General features: G+C 51.0%; 4 protein-coding genes and 1 non-coding gene across 5 annotated transcripts; 1 reads left to right on the top strand and 4 right to left on the bottom strand.

Moving 5' to 3' along the window:
• Nucleotides 1–226: 226 nt before the first annotated feature.
• CTHT_0055960 (uncharacterized protein) lies at nt 227–1,789 on the top strand (the record flags this gene model as incomplete). Its single annotated transcript, XM_006695860.1, has 1 exon — nt 227–1,789. The coding sequence occupies one exon, from the start codon at nt 227–229 to the stop codon at nt 1,787–1,789; it is 1,563 nt and encodes a 520-aa protein (XP_006695923.1).
• An 887-nt stretch (nt 1,790–2,676) lies between these two features.
• On the bottom strand, nt 2,677–3,735 carry CTHT_0055950 (uncharacterized protein; the record flags this gene model as incomplete). The annotated part of the gene is made up of 1 exon (XM_006695859.1): nt 2,677–3,735. One exon carries the CDS (start codon nt 3,733–3,735, stop codon nt 2,677–2,679), a length of 1,059 nt encoding a protein of 352 aa, XP_006695922.1.
• A 10,154-nt stretch (nt 3,736–13,889) lies between these two features.
• On the bottom strand, nt 13,890–14,633 carry CTHT_0055940 (uncharacterized protein; the record flags this gene model as incomplete). The annotated part of the gene is made up of 1 exon (XM_006695858.1): nt 13,890–14,633. One exon carries the CDS (start codon nt 14,631–14,633, stop codon nt 13,890–13,892), a length of 744 nt encoding a protein of 247 aa, XP_006695921.1.
• Nucleotides 14,634–17,899: 3,266 nt separating this feature from the next.
• Nucleotides 17,900–19,433, bottom strand: CTHT_0055930 (uncharacterized protein; the record flags this gene model as incomplete). Its single annotated transcript, XM_006695857.1, has 3 exons — nt 17,900–18,223; nt 18,297–19,093; nt 19,376–19,433. The coding sequence occupies 3 exons, from the start codon at nt 19,431–19,433 to the stop codon at nt 17,900–17,902; spliced, it is 1,179 nt and encodes a 392-aa protein (XP_006695920.1).
• Nucleotides 19,434–19,819: 386 nt separating this feature from the next.
• CTHT_0055920 lies at nt 19,820–19,893 on the bottom strand. Its single transcript has one exon. It is a non-coding gene; the product is annotated as a tRNA-Asn (tRNA).
• Nucleotides 19,894–21,045: the final 1,152 nt, after the last annotated feature.

Genomic DNA, 21,045 nt, shown 5'->3' with positions numbered 1-21,045 from the left:
TATCACGGTAATATCCATATTAACACCCATCGTCTTAGGACATGTCGTCTCTTCTTCCGCTCGTTTTTGGGATTCAATGAATGGCCGGTATTACTGCCTACGATATTCAAACCCCTACCTCGTCGCGCCTCCATCTCGACGCGCGGCGCTTGAAGCTTGCACCGGTCAATTACCCATCTCCTGAACGTGTTGCGCCACGATTCGCGGTACCTTGAGAGCTTGCGCCATGGAGACCAAAAATGTCACCCAGCCACGCTATCGCAAGGTTGAAATCGAGATCCCCCTCCCATCCATACGACGGTATAAGCCCGGCTCTGGACCTCCTCCCCCCCAGATATCCTTACTACCACCGCGCGACTCGACTGCATACATCATCGACCAGTTCGTTTTGCCTACCGACGAGGATGCCACTCTCACGTCCCGGCGACTCATATACTACCACGTCGGCTTCACAGACCTACCGCACGTCAAGATCCTCCTCCCATGTACTGAGGTGTTGGACTATGTTTCACCTCGTGAGCTCGAGGAATGGGAGTACCACAATTGGGAGCGAAAGATGAAGGAGAGGGTACGCAAGCAAGAAGAAACGAAGCGCACAGGACGTCCACGTAAGAAAAGAATTGTTGAGGCTTCTGAGCCACAGGCCAAGACTGCCAATGCTCCAACATTAAGCTCCGCAGACGACGCGCTCTTGCTCTCTCGAGAGGTTGCCGGCCCTTCGTTATCAACACCGCAGAAAAGAAAACTCAGTGCGATGCTGGAGGAGGAGAAGACCGGAGAGATGAGCAATACTGAAGAGTCGGATGGCAGTGCTGTTCGCCGACAACTTCGAGGCGATTTGGTCATCGAAGGTTCTGAGGAGACGGGTGAAGACTTGGGGTCGGAGTCTATGGATCAGTTTGCGCTCACACACGACGACACTATCGGGGCCACATCACTTCGTGCAAACAGTGCGGCTCCTATGATGCAGCGCAAATATGGCAGCACTTCCGCGGCCCAACAGGCTACTTTCGTGTCGCAGGGATCGACAGCTGAGCTATCGACTCTCCCAGTCACCCAAGTCACACCGACCAATACTTCCAGGCAAACATTAACTCCTAATCCCAGGCCAAATTCTTTGTCAAATGAGTCAGTGCCATGGACTGCAACCCCGCGCGTCAGCCAAAGTCAGGGAAATGCGCCGGTATTGTCCACGGCTAAAAAGAAAGTAAGGCCACCAAAGTTGAAGGATTCATTAGCGAAACGACGACAACCCCCGTCTACCAAAAAGAAGCAAAAGGCCACTGACCCAGAACCCGAGCCGGAAGACGACGAATGGGAAGTCAAAGGGCTTCTCGACGATAAGTGGTTCCTCGGGGATGGAGTCAAGGTTCACAAGTACCTTGTCCTGTGGGAAGGCGACTGGCCGCCTGATCAGAACCCGACGTGGGAGCCAGAAGAAAACATACAAGACCAGGCGCTCATCAAAAAGTACCAACAAAAGAAGGCAGCCGGGTTACTCAAGTCTTCGCCTGTCAAGCGGCAGAAGACGCTGCGCCACTTCCTCTCGTCAACTCCGTACCGCACTGTCGCGGAGGCGTTTGCGGGGGGCATCGATGAGCAACCGCCACCTGTGATCCAGGACACAGATAGCGAGGCGAAGCTGCCTGAGGAGCAGTTCTTCGTGACCGAGAATCTCGGGAGTGTTGGCCCTGCCAATGAGTCTAGGCCATCGGTGACGAAACCCAAGTCGGGATTTCAGGTGTTTGACAATACGTTGGCTCGGTACAACCGGACTTTTTCGCGCTGATGGAGGTACCTCACCATCAAACTAAGGAGGAACGTAAAGACATGAAAGGACTTGGTGAGGAGAGTGCAAACGCCCTTACGGTCACAGGAACACAGGGCGTGTCGTGGTGTGGGGGGTGAGTGGGGGGAGACGAGGAAACGCACCACGCTGTTTGCGCCGTTGCACGGAGACCAGGATGGCTAAACAGAGAACTGGGGATAGCATGCTTGGTATTACACGATGATGATGCCAATCGATCCCGAACCTCCGACCACTCGGCACTCGAGGGACTCGAGCAAAAAGAGTTGCGGAATTGATGCTACCAACTTATTACTACCTACGTATAGGAAGGTAGCGTACCAAGTCACGCCCTGCGGCCCGTTGTCACAGTAGCCAAATGCTGCGCATCAAGCGGGCCAGTCGTTTGCAATGCAAATACCATTAACGTTCGCTGTGTAAACTCCGATCTAGCGTACGGGACACTATGAATAACATACCAGATTACGTACAAAGCTCAGACCTCAAATCTTTGGTTTGGAATTGCTGACTACGAGTGCTATCCTCCAAACTAAGAGCTATCAGCTGTCTTCGTAATTTTGGCAGCTCAACGCCTCAGATTCCCCAGGTAAGCATAATCCCTAGAATGTAACGGACGTTACGGACAAAAAACTGATTGAATTTATGCTTGATGGCTCAATATGCCTTCCAATAATGGCTGCGTGAGCTTCAGGAATCTTTGTTTTGACCTTGAAACCCGTCTACCTCTAGGAAGCCTCTTTTCCCTGACCAATGTGAACCCATCTAAACAATCTCTGTAACCTGGCAAGCAGAAAGTAGAAGCCAAGAAAAGGACAACTAAACAGCATATCCAAACAAGGATGCACCAAGAAACCCAAACATTCAAGATATTACCTTCCCCTAGCCCTCGCCTCCTCAGCCAACCTCCTCTCTACCCTCAGCACACCTTCCATCCCCCTCCGAATCTCCTCCACCTCCGGTCCATCCTTCATAAGCGGCTTAAACGGTAACCGAGGTACCGCACACCCTCGTTCCGCATCCCCATGGAATATAGGCATCGCCGCCTTCACACCCACAAACCCGTACCGAATCGCCAGCCAGTCCCCTTTGGCAACTTCGTGTTGCAGCGTCCGTGCCTCCTTAATACGCCCTTGCTCCCATAGCTCGAAGATGCGCACGCACGCCCGGGGGGCTAGGTTCGCGAAGCCGCATATTGTGCCGTGCGCGCCTACCACCAGGCCCTGAAGGATGAAGTCGGCTGAACCGCCTGCGATGAAGAACTCGGAGGAAGCGGTACCGGCAACCAGGCGGGCGAGTTTGCCTGTATTGCCACAGGTAAGTTTGACGCCCACGATGCGCGGGTGGGAAGCGAGGGTCAGCAGCGTGTCAGAGTCGAGATCGAGGCCATTGGCGGCCGCTGGGAAGTTGTAGATGAGGATAGGGATAGGCGAGCGTGAGGCAATGGTCGTGAAGAAGTCAATGACGGCTGGCTTGGTCAGAAGCGAGGCATAGTAGCCGGGAGGGAGAATGATGGCGTGGGTAGCGCCCGCTTCGTAGGCTTCGATGCAAAGCTCGAGAGTTTCACGGATGGATTGAGCGCTGCAGCCTGCGATGATGGGGATTGGCCTGTGGAGGTCGGTTTTCTCGTGGCGGACGGTGTCGGCTACTGCCTTGATGGTTGCGCGGCGTTCAGCGCGGGAGAGGTGCACTGCCTCGCCGTTTGAGCCGTGGACGACCAGACCGGAGACACCGGCGGCCAGAAGACGGGCTGTGTGCCGCTGGATGGCGGGAATGTCCAGCTCGTCATCCGGAGTGAAGAAGGCCGGCATGGGAACATAAACGCCGTTGGGCAGAACGGTCGGACCGTCATCTTCCTCCATCTGATCCATTGCGTTGAGCAGACTCGTAGGCGTGAGGGGGTTGCTGATGCTTAGCTGAAAAGACTCCATTGTTGATAGTCTATACTGATAATGTCAGCGGAAGATATGAAGAGAGTATAGTGCGGAGAGCGTTGAGAGTAAACGTCCGTCAACAAATAAAGGCAACGACACAGCATTGCGATGAACCAGCTGGAGTTTGGCGGGTAGGTATTTATACAGACTAAAGGCAAACAACATCAACCCTGTCTTGCCGTCGCCAACTGGAGCAGGGTGATTTGAGACAAGGGTTCGCCGGTGAAGTGGAATTACAGCAGCCGGGAGGACAATGTAAGGAGACATCTCTGTGGCCTTTCCGACCTCACTACCCAGGACCCCTGGAGCCGGGTAACTGATCCGGGGCGCATCACCGCCATTGTTTGGAAGTTCGGGATTGCCCAGCGTGGGGGTCTGAGATTAAGTGAGATGAACGATAGGACGAGAGAAGCCCAGGTCTGTCCAGGGATGGTAGTTGCACAAGGCTCTAAACGGCCAAGAAGGCAGCAATCGGCCCCTTTCGGGGACTCAGGGACTCTCTCGGGGCCTGAAGGCAGTGTTCTACAGCCTCAACGTCATCACCCAGGGGGATCGTGCGTGGCATGTCCAAGGCCATTTGACATGATCACAAGACCTCTCCGAGCCCCAGGCGGTCCCGATAGCTCATGTTTGCCAGATATGACAGGTCGCAAGATGGCCGGAACAGGGGATTTTGCTGTTCGTTCAGGCCCGAGACACAAGAGAATCTGCGGAGAAGCACGTTGCACAGCGTTGTAGCGGGAACGCAAACACCGTCTGCGAGGATTCTGAAGCCTGGACGAGGAGAACCTGATAAGAGAAGCGCCAAACTGCAGAGCTGGAGCCTGGCATTCCATTCTAGAAAGGAAAGAGAGTGAGCAGGCTGACAACCTGAGAAGAAGAACCTTAGCTGGCCGTGACTTCTGTCACGGGTCACAACGGGTGTCAGTGGAAGCTTCCTGATCGGGCAGAACCCCCCACGTTTCAGGGTCTGGACTTTTGTCACCCGGCAGTCAGCGGCATGCAGGGGCCACGGCGAGACAGGCCAACCAGAGCCTATTCCGTTGCCGCCATTTGCATTGCCGTCCCCACCAATTCCAGCAGCTTGGTTCCTCCGTGGGGCTTATTGAGGGCTGCACGTTCGAACATTTGTCGCACAAAAAACGCTTAAATTCACTCCAGTATCGGGACGATGTCTTTGGGAGTGGCCTCCTGTGTTGTCTCAACTACAGAAATCATTCCTCTTGCTGCCAACAGTCACCGCAAAAAAAAAAATAGGAGAGACTTGATATTTTTTTGGATTTGTCCCACATTCCCCCAGATCCCCAGATGATGATCTACTTATAGCTCCAGGCCTAACCTCTTATGGGAACAGCTTCAAGACCCTTACCTTCAAGGTTTGCGACGGGCGGTTATGAGTCTTACTACTTCATTTGTTGCATTTGTTACGATTTTTACTACGTCTCATGAATACCATGCAGAAAACGGCGTGCATCTATTCCACAAACATAATGCCATCCACGTTCAAGTTGTCGGCGTGCAAAATGACTGATGTTTGTATGTCAGCGCATAGACTCCAGAAGTTACATTCCAGCCTGGGCGATGAGACGTTGTCATGTGCCCAGCGTCTCCATCATATCAAATTTCCTTCCCCTGCATTACGACAACACTAGCGCTTGATGGCCGTTCACGGGACTACAAAAATTTTGTATCCTGGACTTAAACAGTGTCCCTGATCAGTACTCTGTTACATAACACAATCCCGGTCATAGCTGTGTGTAACCGTGGGGTTAAGAAGGGGGAGCTGACAACCAGCATCACTGTCTATTACTGTCTCGTCAACCCATGCCTTAGACTTTTTCGGTTCAAGAGCGGACTGCATATCAAGCCTTAAAAAGGGTAGAAGTTGGGGGAGAAAGTCTGTTCTAGAAGTCAGCTTCCGACATTTGAGGCATAACTAGGATGGGGGCACCAACTTAGTATTGTTCTTCAGAGCATCACAATGGCGGTTATGAGGATGAAGAAACGATAGACTTCTGAATTATGACTGGAATGGCACTGCTAAATCTGCGCACCCCGCTGGTCGCTGAACGTTGTTGGAGCCTGGAACTTATACGGAGCCCCTTGCAATCCCTGCCATGTCATCGAATCGTGGTACGTGTCTCCGAAGCATGTGGTTTGACACATCAACATGGAAATCTCCACTGACTTCTATGGCATACCTAGTCAACACCAGTAATGACTCCTTGACTTCAATAGATTAACATTATCATTAGAATCCATAAGAAACCATGACATGCATAGGACATAGGTACATAATTATCAGACGTCATTATGGTTCAAGTCAAGGCATTGACAAACCCACTTCCACTGCACCTACCAGGATTCCTTTCCGGCTCAACCTCCTGGAATTTCTCTGGACTGGATGACTACATCTCTGATATCCAGTTGGGCTCTTTCTCTGCACACAAGTTTGGTGTATACTTCTCTCTGCGTAGCACGTCCCCGCAGGAAGCAGTCTGCGATGGGGATGGGGCGGTCAGATAGCGTCACAAGAGCTTAATCTTCACACTCTTTAACCTTCGTTGTATTGCTTCCTCCTGCCCTGTGGTACAATCGAGTTGTGGTCCTCTCGTGGGCCAAAAGCCTCGAGACGGCCCGAAATCTCCTCAGATGAGGTGACCATAGCCTGGCGTAACTCACACACCAAGTGCATTAGAGGCATGAGATGGGTGTAGTAGGCTTGTGAGACCAGACACCGTGGCATGTAACGCATTGGATACCATTCGGTTGCGCGGAGAGACGGTATGTTGCTGGTCATTGCCAGCAACTCAATGTCCCACGGGTAAAGTGGAGTATCTTTATCAGATATTGGAGACTTCCAGTAGTTGTTGTCACTCTGTCGGCTCAGGCTCTTGAGCATGGACAGACTTTGGGCCTACTGGCAAAGGGTGCTTGAAGAAGGTAGAAGTGCTCAAGAGATGGAAGGCTGGCGAAAAGGCTGAGCAGTGCAGACTCGAGCTTTATCAGTACACCAGCGAGCCTGTCGAGATTGAAACATTCAGGGGCCTGTGGCAAGAGATCAAGGCCGATATGCAGAGTTTTGCTTAACTTCTCACAAGGGTTGGAACCTATCACATACTTTGTCCGGACCGTGCTCCACAGGAGATCATCGCCAGTATTCGTTGAGTTGGAAAGCAGGTTTGGTGACAAGTCCGCAACTATGATTGAGATCGCGGGACAAGCTGCAGCGGAGGATGCCATCGCCTTGGAGAGGAAGCGCCTCCGGGACAAGAACCAGGTAATTTAATACTTCACTTCGGGCTTCAGCACATGGAGCAATGAAGTTGTGAGTACTGAGTGTTGATTCCTAGAGTCGTGGCGTTGGTACGAGCTGCAAGCTGACCATTCCACAGGGGCTGAGCGTCGGCATGATACAAACTTGAAGGATTTTTCGTTGCTGATATGGTGACATAGCAACTTTCCTCCATATTTTCTGTCGTATGTCGACGGGGAACATGGCAAACAGAAAAAATTCTCCCCGAGAGCAGCACTTCGAACAGCTCGCGTTGATGGGTGGACTCTGCGCTGTAAAAATAACGTGGTCTGTATTGGCTATAGGCTTGGAGAATGGGTGGGCAAGAACATGCATGCTCATTTGTGAAGTGTATTTGGCTAGCGCCATGATAACCTCTTTTGCTGTTAAACATGGCGTTGATGCCCTGGCTTCAACATCAGAATGACAACGAATCCACACGTTTAGTTGCGTTATGATACCGGATCATCTTTCGATTGTGTGCACCCCAAAGGAGTTTATGCCTTTAATAAAAAGGGCAGCTAAGCGCAGCGTCTTGAAAAGCATATTCCTTACTTCTGATAGCCTGCATGGCTACCGCTATAATTAATGAAATTAGACCGCCTATCTGGCATGACGGACCCGCTCTCAATGAGCAAGTCACAAGCAATTGATGATCGTGCTTACATGGGACAGGAAAGTCAGCTTATCATGTCACAACGTCGCGAGATTCCCATGAAACGAAACACGCTTTGACAGTTGAGCCGATACACATTACAGTGAAACTTACAGCCACCACATGGTGGCTGCCTGCTTTATATTCCGAGAAATAATGTGGCGATTCTGGTACGACGACAATAGCTGAATATGCTCTTTTCAAGACAGATCATAGTGTCAACGTTGGTTGAGGATTGTTAGTCCATACTGAAGTTTAGCTCATTTCTCAATGGAACACAGAGTACAAAAAACATGCAATCCTCCACTTATTTTGCCTTGAAGCTGCTGTCCAAGGGAGAACAGCTAGATAATGGAGCTGAAACTTTTGGAATCTTCAATGCCATCTCGGTTCCGATAATGGTCGCATGCTTGAGGTAGTCAGCTTCAAAACCTATAGATTCATGAAGCCACACTGCAACAGAGCCGAAGATCGCGAAAAGCGGTAAGTTAGAAGACTTATTCTTTTCGTATTGGTGAGAGCATGTAACCTACCTTAGCACCGTATACCTGTCTTAGGGTTCCTGCAGTCTCAGAACCGGGGGAAAGGTGATCCCTTTTGACGTGATCGGCTCTGTGTATTTCTGCTCAGGGAGGGCGAAGGCTCTTTATCATGCTTCCTGGCAAGATGCCAAAACAGAATGTTCTGGACGACTCGGCACCTCGTGTTTTCAATCAAGGCTGACAAGGGGTCGCACCCCCTATATACAGATCCAAAATCCTTCTGCCAGGGGAGGAGAACTAGGGACAAGTTTGTCGACTTTCAGATGTGTTGGGCCGGCGCCAAGAGTATGTTGATGAACTATCTGGAAGGGAGAAAGATGCTGCATGAAATATTTCGTCGAGCGTAAGATGCTTATAATCCCGGAAGCCAAAGGTTCCAAGAGGAAGTGATCGACATTGGCAGCTACAACACAATAACTTGGAGAGCAAGCCTTGCATGAGCTTCAGCTCCATTTCAATCTCGAGTAACAGTAAAAGTAATACCTAAGAGAAAACTTGCTTCTGGGGAAAGCCTTGAAAACCATTCGGTGAGATCCGAATATGACTTTTCTCACCGGCGGTGCATACACACAAGAAGACTCTCAGACGGCCGAAGGCCTGGAATTGCAGATGCCGCAACGAAGTTGCGGGGTCGAGGGTAACGCTGTCGGGAGAATCCGCAGGGGCAAGGCCGCGCGCTAAGACTGTTGGCCTTTCAACCCTACCGCGCATCTAGCAGGCCGGTGAAGCTGCGAATGTGGTAGCCGAGCTGCAAGGCAGGCGCCACAATCCTTCCAACACGGTTCAAACCGTCGCTATCAGCGATTGTTTTTTTCTGACGCGTAGCGCTTTGTTTGACGCCGAATATCTGGATGTCTGTGTGGATGTACATGCAGCTTCTAGAAGCAGCAGCGTAAAATACCAGAGCACGTACCGCGTTGTCCTAGACCAAAGTTCTGGCCAGCGTCCAATTCCCCCCTGTGAGCAGATTTCGAGGACCGCGTCCAGCTGAATGGCGAGGGCTGAGTCAAGAGACTGCATAGTGCAGGCAAGGCTGCGATCATGGAAAGTTCTGGTCTTAAGAATCTTTTGCGTTAACCTTGCTCTCTTAGGAAGTTCCTAAGTAGTTTAGCATCGATCTTCGACGACGGTCTCAACTTTGAGCGGGGCCTTGGGGGTCGAGAGTCAAGGTCCTCGGAGATCTGCAATTAGACAAGGCTTAATTGACTTTGGACTCAGAAGCTGCATGATCGCTGAAGCTTGTTTGTATCGAAGCGGAGTAATAGCCTCTGTTGTGATTCAACTGCGGAGTCTCTAACTTCAAAGTGGTGATGATGAAGCCTTCCACAGCAGACAGTCCTGTACCACCCGCCGCAAGCTGAGCTGAATAATTATGGAAGGCCACACAAGGGTTATAGTGAAGGCTGTCAAATGGTAGCGTTCTCAGAAGCGACTTTGAGGTCGCTTCAATTTTCCTGTAAAGTCTGATCTTTTACCGAGTGATTGGTTTACACGTGTTGGCGTTAGGCATAACACAACAACTTCATACATGTCGTACAGTGAACGGGCGAGGGTGACTCGAGGCCTGGGACTGTGGGTAAGCTGCGTCACTGCCCTGACTCGTTTCGTGCAGGTATCGTATGGACCAGTTGCACATGTCCTCAATCAACCCCAGAAATTTCGGCCAATAAAAAGATTTTATGTGGAGCCCAGGTTGCGCTCAATTGGCCTGCCACACTGTCGGGACAGAAGCGAACCGCTTTGGGTGCTAGCCCCCAGTTTGCCCAGCCTTTAGGCCAGTCGTGTTTCTGTTGTCCCTGCAGCCAGCAGGTCCGCGGTTTTGTTGCGCAGAACCCCACGGCGCAAGCAGGTCCTCCACTCCCAAAACTGCCCAGTCCGCAATAAACCAGACCATCTCCACAGGCGGACGCGGTTCTTTGCCGTGCCGTTGCGTTGCAGCAGCTGGTCCGGGAATCCTGACCTAGCTTTTTTTTTTTTTTTTCGTCTCCTTTCCATTGCTGAGTGCTGCCGCCGGCAGCGGTCCTCCGCTGTGGTCTGTGCAAGCACCATCACCCAGCAGGAGTCGCTCCGAAAGGTGGTATCTGCACATCTTGCCAAGTTACTGGTCGTGACCAAGCAAAAAGTTCAAACAGGCTTGGCATGCTGAGCGACTAGGTGCATGTCTTATGCCGCTGCTTCAATTCATAAGGTTGTGGCCCCCCCTCCCCACCCAGCTGCCCCCAGCTCACTGTGTTTGGAGCGCCTGACCCTGCTGACGTGCCATCTTTTTTTGGCCTGTTGGGCTGCTGGGGTTTTGAGCTTGCCTTCGCCGCCGGCAACACATAAGATCCGCAAGTGCCCCATCATCAAGAGCTTAGTGCAATTTCATGGAGCCTTGTTTTTGCTTATCATCTTCGACTGCGCTTATCAGCAAATGTGTACTCTCTGACCTTAGCTTGGGTCTTTGGAACATCTGAGAGACCCCTCACATCGCCATCCACTACGAATTACTTACTGCAGCACCGTCCGAACACCACGCCGAAGACGCATCTTGAGCTCCCTCCGCCTCTCTACCATGTCCTCGCCAATGGACGGGCGGCTCGACTGCCACCACAACGCACACCCAGGTTCTCTTATGCACTTTCCTCTTTGTCGGGTTGACATCAAACCGCTTTGCGAGGAATTTCCAGACCTGCCTGAATCATCAGTCATGAACAAGTACGAGTGTGTTGGTCTACCAGGGTCTCTTGTTCGCAACATCATCTCCCGCATCGAGTCCATGTCTGCAGAGCGGATATCTACCACTGCCTTGTCAAGGATGCCAGTAGACCAGCTCCTCAAACAAGACCAATCTGCCTTTGAAACCTCTTCTTCGCCATCGTTAGCCACTCTACCATCATTATCATCATCACAACAACTTTACACAGCCTCTCGCCAACTACCATCGCAACAAAAAGTGTGCATCCGACCTCACTTTGACGACCAAGATGACTGGGTCTACTCTCGCTGCATCCTCACAGATTTCACTGCCTTAAGCGCAGATGACGCCGAGTATTGGTCACAGAACAACAACTTGTGTTGCTGGGCAAGAGTGTCACTACGGCGGTGTTGCGACAAAGCAGGAAGGATAGGAGAAGATACTGCCGATGGGGATGACAGCAGTCAATGGGAGCTCGAGTTCATCGTGCAGCGAGTTGGACTTAGGCATCCCACGAGCGGGTGGTGTGAATGTTTTTGATCATATCTACAGCTTCTTACTGTTCAATACTTACGATGGCATGTGCGAAAGGCATGGCGCTGTGGTTACGGACCTCATTGGATAAAAGCATGGCATGAGTAGTGTATAACTATCAGACGGGGCGGTTAATACTGGGTATCTTTGGTATTTGTGTAATAGGGGCTTTTATTTTTTTTTTTTTGGTTCAGACATTGTGCAATTATGGGGATTTGGTTGGCTAAAGGTGAATAATACACTCTCGATATGCTTGTTTCACATACTCGTCCGGATGGTCTCATTGTACTCATAGTTGATGGCACTGGAGAACAATAGCCTTTGAGGTCCAAGGTAAAGGAAGACAAGCAATACATCATTATTGCTTATGGACTTGGCGTATCCAGCAGAGTGGCTCTGGGTCACTTGCTCATCACTCTCTGGCTTATTAACAAGTGCTTTTAGCCATTGCCGAACTCTGATACTGGAGCCTTTCTCCATATCTCATCCTTCTCTTCCGGTGATTGGGGGCAGTGGGAGCTTGATAACAGTTCTAATTAAAGGGCACGTCGGTTCCGAGGACCAGGGACACAGGAATCCTGCTGCCTGATAGCCTGGCTCGTCCTCGCTTTCACGGGTACCTTACCCTCTTCAACATGGCTGAACCCTGCAGCCTAGGGGGTATCGTTGGGCCGAGCTCAGATGTCGTCACATTTCGTTGTCACATCCCAACTCATCCATCCAATCCCAACAGTCCTCGACGCCATGTGTCATTTGATGACTGTGAGCGGGATCCAGCAGATAGGCTCGGGCTCATGGTAGAAGCCGGTGATAACTGATATCTCGGATGGCGATCATTGAGGATGCGGATAAAGGATGGTTATCAATGTTCCTGATTGGTAACATCCTCTGTTTCCCATGTCCCGCAGGGAGGATGTCAGCGCCACACCAGTTTTTATTTCAGCGTGTCGTATGGGCTCGCAGACTGTTCTCAGCTGAGTTGTACCAGCAACCCAACCCTCATCACTGCTTCAGTACCGGAGCGGACAGCGCTGCGGTATATAGTGTAGTGTAACGCCGTGCATACCACTCCCAGCAACACGGCCTCCTCTGCCACAGCCTACCAGGTTCCATGACTGTGCCTCCCGGCATTCGTGCCGTGTGGGAGAGAAATAATGTCGGTAGCTGTGACATGTTGATTACGGAATGCTAAATGCCGAGGGCCCAGACAGCTCTGCCGGGCCTGGTCGGCTGTGGTAATACTCATTCAAGAGCCTATTCCTGGACAGATGAGCTCGTTTCGGGCTTAGCGCAGAGGCTGTGGCGTTGGCAGAGTGCAACGTCAAACACCATCGATGTTACCCCGATACGCAGATTTGGAAAGCCACGTGCAATGTCAGTAGGTGCTTCCGAGAGACTAGCCCAACTCAAACCGAGACCTCTTGACTTTGTAACTGCTATTTACAAAGTATGTAGTCTATGTAGAATTGTAGAAACATCAATTCCAGAGCCAAGGGGTCTGAAACCAACTTGTCTATGATCAATAATGACAGGAGCGACGCACCGTTGGAGAGTTTCGAAGACATTGCAACTGATCTACACCCTCAGGACACTGCCTGTTGGTTCATGCTGGTCCATTGGATGAAGAGTGCTTTTTTCAAAACAATGATGGAACAATGCCAATGTTGATCAACGGTCAATCGAATATCAGCCAATGGGGATGCCGGGGTGATAGCAATATCAGGTTGGCACCATGTACCCCATCTCAGCTGTTAAGTATTGCTTCCGGTACACCTTGTTTCTCCGTCGACAAAGCAGAGAGCGAGAGACAGCAATGTGGTTCAATCGAGAGCAAACTATCATCAGCCTATCAGGCTTTATGCATGGCCATGTGTTCAGAGTTGACCATTTTGGTGTTTTTGGCTCCGGTGTTGAAAGTGAGGACTCAGGTTAGGGGATGGGGTCTCTGGGCAGGTTATGAACGTAAGAATCTGTGGCTTCTAGGAGAATACCTGACTTCGCACTAAGGATAGAATTTCTCAAAGAGCAAAGTGTGCTCCTATGGTCTGGAACAACACTCGGAACTCGGCATCCAGCAACGCCAACAGGGTCAGGGGTCAAGCTTGGAGTAGTGTGAATGAGGGATGAGTGTATTACTAATGTGTTGTCAGCACCAGCAGGGCAGATCCCATGTTAGGTCATATCAATTCTGTTCCTGGACAATATCGTGACTTAAGGTAGGATTGATGATGCAATGTTCTCCCAAAACAGTAAAGAGGCCGGGCGAAGACATTTTCAAACTATGTACAAGAAGCCAGATGCTGTTAGGACCAATATACTCTAACAACTTTGAACAGGCAGTGGCTCAGGCACTCTTCAATGTTGTGAGGCCTCACCGGCCATCGTTGAACCCTGTACCCCGTTACATAGAAGCTGCAACACATCAATCAAACCTTGCACTTGTAGAAGTCACTCAGATCCTAACATCAAAGAGTCCGCCGGCTTTATACCAATGCTCCTCAATGAGACCAACAACCTCGATAGTCTTTCATCCTTCTCCTGTACCTCCTTTTCCTTTTCTTCAAGCTTATGTTTCTGAAGACAAAGGACCTGAGCGGCAAAGTTGAGGACATCGGCCTTGCTGATCCGGCGAGGCTGCTGCTGCTGACTGCCGCTCCTTCCCCTACTGTCCTGTACAGCGTCACCTCGCCCACATTCTGGTCTTCCAACATGCCTGGCAGCCGCTGCGACAACTTTATCCCCATTGTCTCGGTGATACCCCCTGTGATCCTCGGGGTCAGGTCCTCCAGCCGCCGAGTCGTCCATCGCAGAGTCTTCGCCGTCGATCGTTATCGGGATATCCTCGATCAAGTAACCGCACTCCTGTAGTGCGTCTAATAAGACTTCGAAATTCGAATTCAACTTGGCGCGGTATTGTCTCTCAGCTAGATTGTGGCTGACACGTGCTTTCTCCCGGATTTGCTCAGGGGTAACATTCTTGTCTTTGTTGTTGCTGTTGCTGCTGCTGTTATTGTTCGGATCCCGTTTGCTGGTTACGCTTTTATGATCCTTTTCCTTGGCTAGTTGTTGAGGTGACTTGGGCCTTGTGATAGAGTTATGTGTCTTTGTGCGCAATGTTGGCTTGAACTTGCGAGGGGCTGACCGTAGTTGGACTCCTCTTTTTCTATGTTTGTTGATTATTGACTTCGCCATTGTTTGCAGTGATGACAGTTTTGTAGGTCTTGTAGCATTTGACTTCGAGTTTCTTCCTCCAATCGAAGCATGTCGCGAGGTCAGAGATGATAGATCAATCGGCGACAAGGGGCCTTGCGGGCCTGGAGAAGAACAGCCTGTCAGTGGAGTTGGTATGTCCTTGGTTATCGCTTGGAACTCAGTCGTAGGCAGTTTGATAGGAGAGTAGCATGCTGTATCAGGGTTTCGATCGTAAAAGAGATAGCTAAGGGGACTGGACTGCGAGCTTTCAATCGTTATTGGGGGGCCGGAAAGGCTGGATGTAGCTGGCTGTTGCAAACTGAGGGTGACTGTGTTTCCTGACGCTCCGTTGGGGAGTGATCTTGCGATTCCAGGTCCGGCGGTAATTCCAGCCACATCAATTTGCCATGCAGTTGGATGGGGAACGGCGAAGGGATTCGTAGGTGCCCATGGCAAGTGCTCAAGTGTATGATTAGGCATAACCCCGGGATTAGTTGTAGGATCGGCATCAAAGGCGGAAATTCCCTCTTTGTAGCCAAGAGTAGTTGGTAACGCCTCGTCATCATAGCCGTTCCATAAAGAAACAATAGAGTCGGTATGACCGCCTATCATAATGATGGGCGACGGTGACAGCGATGTGTTGATGTTCCTAGGCCCAGCAGGATGGGCTCGTAGGCTGACTCTTGACATAGGAGAAGGGGCGCCTGGAGTACTCAAGGCAGGGCTTGGAAGCCCGCAAAACTGGGCTCGCTTTTGAGAAGGGGTAAAAGAATCCGATTCTTGCCACATCGCCAAGCAATGCCAGGGGGAAGCTCGAAAATGACTTGATGATGCCGACGAGTTACGCTGGGGAGAGCTAGAAAAAGGCGCAGGCTAGAGCCCAAGGTCTACTAATGGTGAATACAACCATGGACAAAAAGGCATCCCGTTCTGGGAGGGAGCGTTGGGGGTGTACTTAGAGTTACACAAGCTGACTGGGCGCCAGGGTGCTGATCAGGGGGCCAAATATGCACCGACTTGAGCACCAAGCACCAGGCTGTTAAGATTCAGCCACACCACTTTCAACGTCAACTAAGTATCCATTGGCCCGGTAGTGAGAAGAGAGTGAAATCCCAAAAAATAAAAAAAACAAAGGTATTGCGCTGACAGAATTGGATACTGGTTGGGCAAAACACTTGAGAAAACAAGCTTTCAGGGGGTAAGTAGAACATTGTAACTCTGAGTGGCCAAGTCTATCAATCCATCTAGAATATTCAAGGATTATCTCTTGGGAAAAGATAGTACTCTGGAGATATCAGCAGGCTTTGTCACCAAATGAGCCCTCATCTTCTCAAATGGGCTAAACGCCAAGATTTTGAGTGCCCGAACCGTTGGAATACTGGCCGAGCAAGTGACGAACACAGTCAACAACAATGTGCGTGCCATTGGTTGGCTGCAGTGGAGCTGGCCATGACCCGTTGGTCGTTGTTCTGATGTTATCGCGTGACTGCGACTGTCAGTTTGTGTGTGATAGCTCAACTTAGAACACATCACCGATAGGGCCGGCCAAAATTTTCTTCACAAATCCAGACGCTCAGTTAACATCCAGTTATGGGTTCGCAGAAGCAGTGAGAAAAACTTCCCTTCGAACTGGGGATGACCCCCCTTGGGGAGGGATCCTGCAGTCTAGTACTTTGGGAAATATCTCCGTCGGATACTTGCCCCTTTGCTTCCAGATCCCCTCGCGGTTAGCTCTGTGGCTGGGTAAATTGGAGGAGAGCCAGGTCTTAACGTTGTCGAAGGGATAATTGAGAATCACCAACCCTAGCGGAAAGGTTTCCACCAATCAAGCTTTGTGTAACCCCTGAGCCCTGTAGTTGAGGCGTAATATTCGTGGGATTAATGCGTCAGCAGGTCAACGACTTCATCGACCCCCTTGTATTGGCAGCACAAGATGACCGCTGGGCTACGCGGATAGTTTCCGTGGTTTGGGTCTTTGGCAGGGAGAGCAGTGAACAAGAGCAATGGGTATAAGCAGATGAAAAGGAGAGTGTTTAAGTGTAGTTATGGGGATGCTACTGATGTTGAAGCATCGTTCTATGCCAGGCAGCTTATGTACATCCCTGTCTAGCGACGCAGCCACTGAGTGGATATTCCGTTCTGCTGGGACTGCCTCTTTGCTGTCGAGTTGATCTCGAGTTACCTTAGTCGTTGCAGTGCTGGTAGATTGGATCACAAGATCTGGCTAAAAACTTGGAACTCGATCTCTCTTTCTGGCAGATGAGCAACAGTGAACAGTCGCTTTGTGGTTGGTTTGCCAACCCTAACTTTATCGCAGAACCTCTAAGCAGAAGGTGTTCTGAAACTCTTGGTTGATACTTATCCACCAAAGTCAGCTTAATGCTTGCCAGTGGTAACTGTCGATAAGTAAAGGCAAGGTTGACCCAACCGTATTACCTTATCTCAGACTTGCACCGTTCGGGCGGCTCAAGGCACTCTCTAATAGGCAATAAGCATTTGTATCAAAGCTCGGCTGTCCCAGCTATGTGTTTCGTTTCGGGCTGGCTTGTAACACAGTGGCTGCCAAGGTGCGGGACCCCGGTTCCCAAGATGTCGAGCACTATTGCCGAGAAGGGTCGAAAAGAACTTGGGTTACAGAACCGGTGAAGGCCGGCACTGCGGAAATCAGTGACCCAAGTCATGGCGCCGAGCACTTGGCGAAACCAATCGTGGGGCTACGGCGAACTACTTTCCCGATATGAACGACATCTCACGGCTGGATTTTTTTTCCCCTACAAACTGAAGCGATGTGGTCAGCAGGATGCAAGGAGGAAGTGGAGATACTGGCAGTGAATGGACCATTGACTTGGCTTCCGCACCAATAATGGAGTAGTTCGCATGGGTCAAACGTCAAATCCTCAACTGACATGGGGCGACTGAATCCATGGAAATGTTGTAGGCCGTGAATCATTCATAATATTGCATTTCAGTTATCTGCCATTTGCAATAAGGCAGAACGACGAGAACCAAGACATTTTACTCGTAAGCTATAACGAAACCCCTTGTATAAGTAGCAGAAATAGTGGGTGAAAAAAGCAGACGTAAGTTCATTGGCCATACCGTCCTGAAAGATTAGAACTACTCGTCCATAGCCTACCGCCATGTCAAGCTAAGAGATGGGCTGAGCTCGCCATAGATGACGCGAATTCCATCCGAACGAATATTGGGATAGTCGCACTTCCACTTCATATCATCCTCAAATCAAAGATGGCAGAAAAGCCACATAACTAGCTGATCCGGTAAGCATCGTAGACTATCTCGCCGCCCCTACGACAACCACTGCCAACCCAAACACCTGTATTGACATCGGCATAACGCTCGTCTCCCGTCTCAAGCTGCAACGTCACGCGGAGCCGATACCGATGAGCCACCACATTATCAGCAGCCACCGGGTCCTGCAGGCGCTCCATAACATCACGCTCGGCAGTCAGCCAGCCCTTCATGGTTAGAACAATCTGAGCAGGATGCTCATCGTTAGTCTGGAGAAGGAACTGGGCATCGATGCGCGTGGCGGTGTCCTTGACGCTCGTCTGGATGTCATGACCACCTGACTATTGGAAGTTGGAGTTAGCCTCACACGCTCGGGACCCATGTGGAGTAAGAAGGGGTGGGATCACAACTTACAAGAATGGTTCCTTTGCCCCAGCGGCCTGCCCACTGCCCACCAATGCAAGGAATCCAACTCTGCCGACCCGAAGGGCTCGGGCCGATGTTGAGTTTTGGCTTAACCTTGATACTGATGCGGAAGTCCAGGTCCATGGTCGGCGCGGGGAGAGCAAGAGTGCTAGCAACGTCGTCCTGGTCGAACTGATGCCGCAGGTTATTGGCCGGGATCTTATCCTTCAGAATGCTCTGATAACCTGGGCAAGTCAAGAGGTGCTCCCGCTGGCGAGACGTGTTCTTGGCACGGACTTGATTGCAGTAGATGCACCGGGCGGAGAGGCACTTGTCGGTTTCGTTGGCGCGGAACTCAACGAAGGCTTTATGGACATCCTGCAGAGAGATCTCGGGCATGTTGGAGGGGGTCGGCTTGGTCTTCTGCCTCTTGGGGGCCGGAGTGCCGTCGCCTCCCAGAGACGGGCGGCCCTGGCTGGGCGTGCCGTTGATGCGGGGGTTCGGCACGAAAGTCAGGGCAGTATGCTCGCCCACGGTGCCGTCGTGGGTGTAGGTGCCGTCGGCGGGCGCATCTCCGGACGCTTGACCAGGCACGGCAACGTTGGCCTGGGTCTGGGCCTGGGCCTGGGCCTGGGAAGCCTGGGCACTGGCGGCAGACGCAGCGCCCGAGATCTGGAGAGCAACATCAGGATGTGCCTGGAGGTAGGGCGCACATTGAAGAAGATGCTGTTTCTGACGCGTCGTGTTCTTGGCCCGGGTCTGCTGGCAGTAGATGCACTGCACACTCAGGCATTTCGCGCTGGGATCTAGTTGTGGAGAAGCAGTCACATCAGCCGGCCAGCCGGGGGTGGCGCGCGAGAGCAGTGGCTATGGGTATGGGTATGGGTACGGGTATGGGCATGGGCAGAGATGGGAAAGGGAATGGGGATGGGGATGGGGATGGGGATAGGGATGGGGTACATGACAGAAACAAAATACGGTGACGGTGACTGCAATACGCATACAGAGAGTACGGAGAGTACGGCGAGCGTGTACAGCAGCCTTCGTCGCATCAGGACAGAGGGTAAGGAAAAATTCCAGCCACTTACCATCGCCGCGAAACTCCACAAACGCGGAGTGCACGTCTTGATCAATGTGCCTTGGCATTGTTTCGATGCCTGGCGCACGGAATATGCGATGTTGATACTTGAGAGGAGAGCGGGCGTTGTTGGTCACAGGTTTCGCAGCAACGCGTCGAGAGCGAACCTGGAAACTTTGGAAACAGCAGTTACTGTAATGGAGTGGAGTTCTGTCACGTGACAGGCGCTACATGGCTGCCACCGCGTGCGACGTGCGCAAACGCAAAGGCAGCCTGCGGTAAGTTTGTGGGGCAACTACGCGCCTGGAACATCCGGGTGACCCAAAATTGGGTCACAGAAAGCCACCTTTTTCTTAAAAAAAGGCTAAATGCTTAGCTTGAACCTGCAGAGAATTGCTCTGACGCAATTGCAAACCACCCTCACTTCCAAAAACCCCGCGCGGACAAAATTGAACTCCTTCAGGAAGGCTCGAACTTCCAACCTCCTGATTAACAGTCAGACGCGCTAGCCAATTGCGCCATGAAGGAATTTACAACTTCTTGTGATTGATATATCACGTGCTCTGGTAACTTTTCAACGATTTTCACCGCTCTGTTGACTGGTTTCAGAGGATACGCTGTACCTCACGTCCGTTATCTGTACTAATGTCTCATGCGCGCAGGCGTAATGTTCGACAAAGAGTGAGTTGAATTTTTTTTGTTTTTTTCCCAGAAAACAAGGACTTCGAGATAGTCCACTCATGTCTGCCTTGCTTTCCTTCTGCTGCTCCATATAAGGTAAGCCAGCTGCGGTGATCAGAAAAGAGATTATGAAGGGTGGTGTGAGTTTTGCCAAGCATATCCCAACAGCACCGTGAAGACAGCATGCGTTCTATATGTAAACACAATGCTGGAGATTTGAACAAGAGTGAGGAAAGCCATGCTACGTGTTGATGTCAAGTTCCCCATCGAGGTTAAATGTTTCCAAGGTTGACTAAACTACATCCCAGCAGTTTCCCTGACACGGTAAGCTGCTTTAAGCTTTTTGAATGTTACAACTCGTACTGCTCTTTGAAGGTCCTCTCAAGTGGAAATAATAAAAAACAAGACGCTAACCCATAGGTTCTCTGAGGCGGGGTCGGTCCCTTCAGTATGCCAAGGCATGTTCCATGGCAATGTGTCCATCGAGATAAACCATTTGGATATACAACACAGTGGCGCCCGAAAAAGTCAATGACGAACTAGGATGCTGCCCGATGCCGTCGATGACATCGATGACTGGAGACAATGAGCTGATGTTGTTGTCCCTGGTCATCTGGGAGCCCTGCTGCGACCTGCCTTCAACTCGGAGGGATCCACCACCATCCGATAGGGCAGAAACTTGGGAGCGGGCCGAAAAAGCTTGACTGTGTCCGTTCTTCCTGGACTCCACACCCAATGTGGAATGGTGGAAACTCGTTGGTCACTTGATGTGGGGTGGGGAGTCAATTTTGCCTTGCTGCAATTTCTTGAACTATCGCGGTCGCCTTTGCGCTGATCGGTGAAGATCAAAAGAGCGAGCCTGTTCTTTTGGTTTTTTTTTGTCCATCAATGATCGAAGGCTGATGAATATTGAGCAGCGACTCCGTTGTCTCTCGGCCGTCTGCCGTCGAGAGCGACTTCATAAGCAAAAGAGAGGCGTCTACCAGAGAGACGGCCAGT

Source organism: Thermochaetoides thermophila (genome assembly GCF_000221225.1).
Source record: "Thermochaetoides thermophila DSM 1495 unplaced genomic scaffold scf7180000011820, whole genome shotgun sequence".
Classification (NCBI taxonomy): Eukaryota; Fungi; Ascomycota; class Sordariomycetes; order Sordariales; family Chaetomiaceae; genus Thermochaetoides; species Thermochaetoides thermophila.
This window is presented reverse-complemented; position numbering and strand designations above follow the sequence as displayed.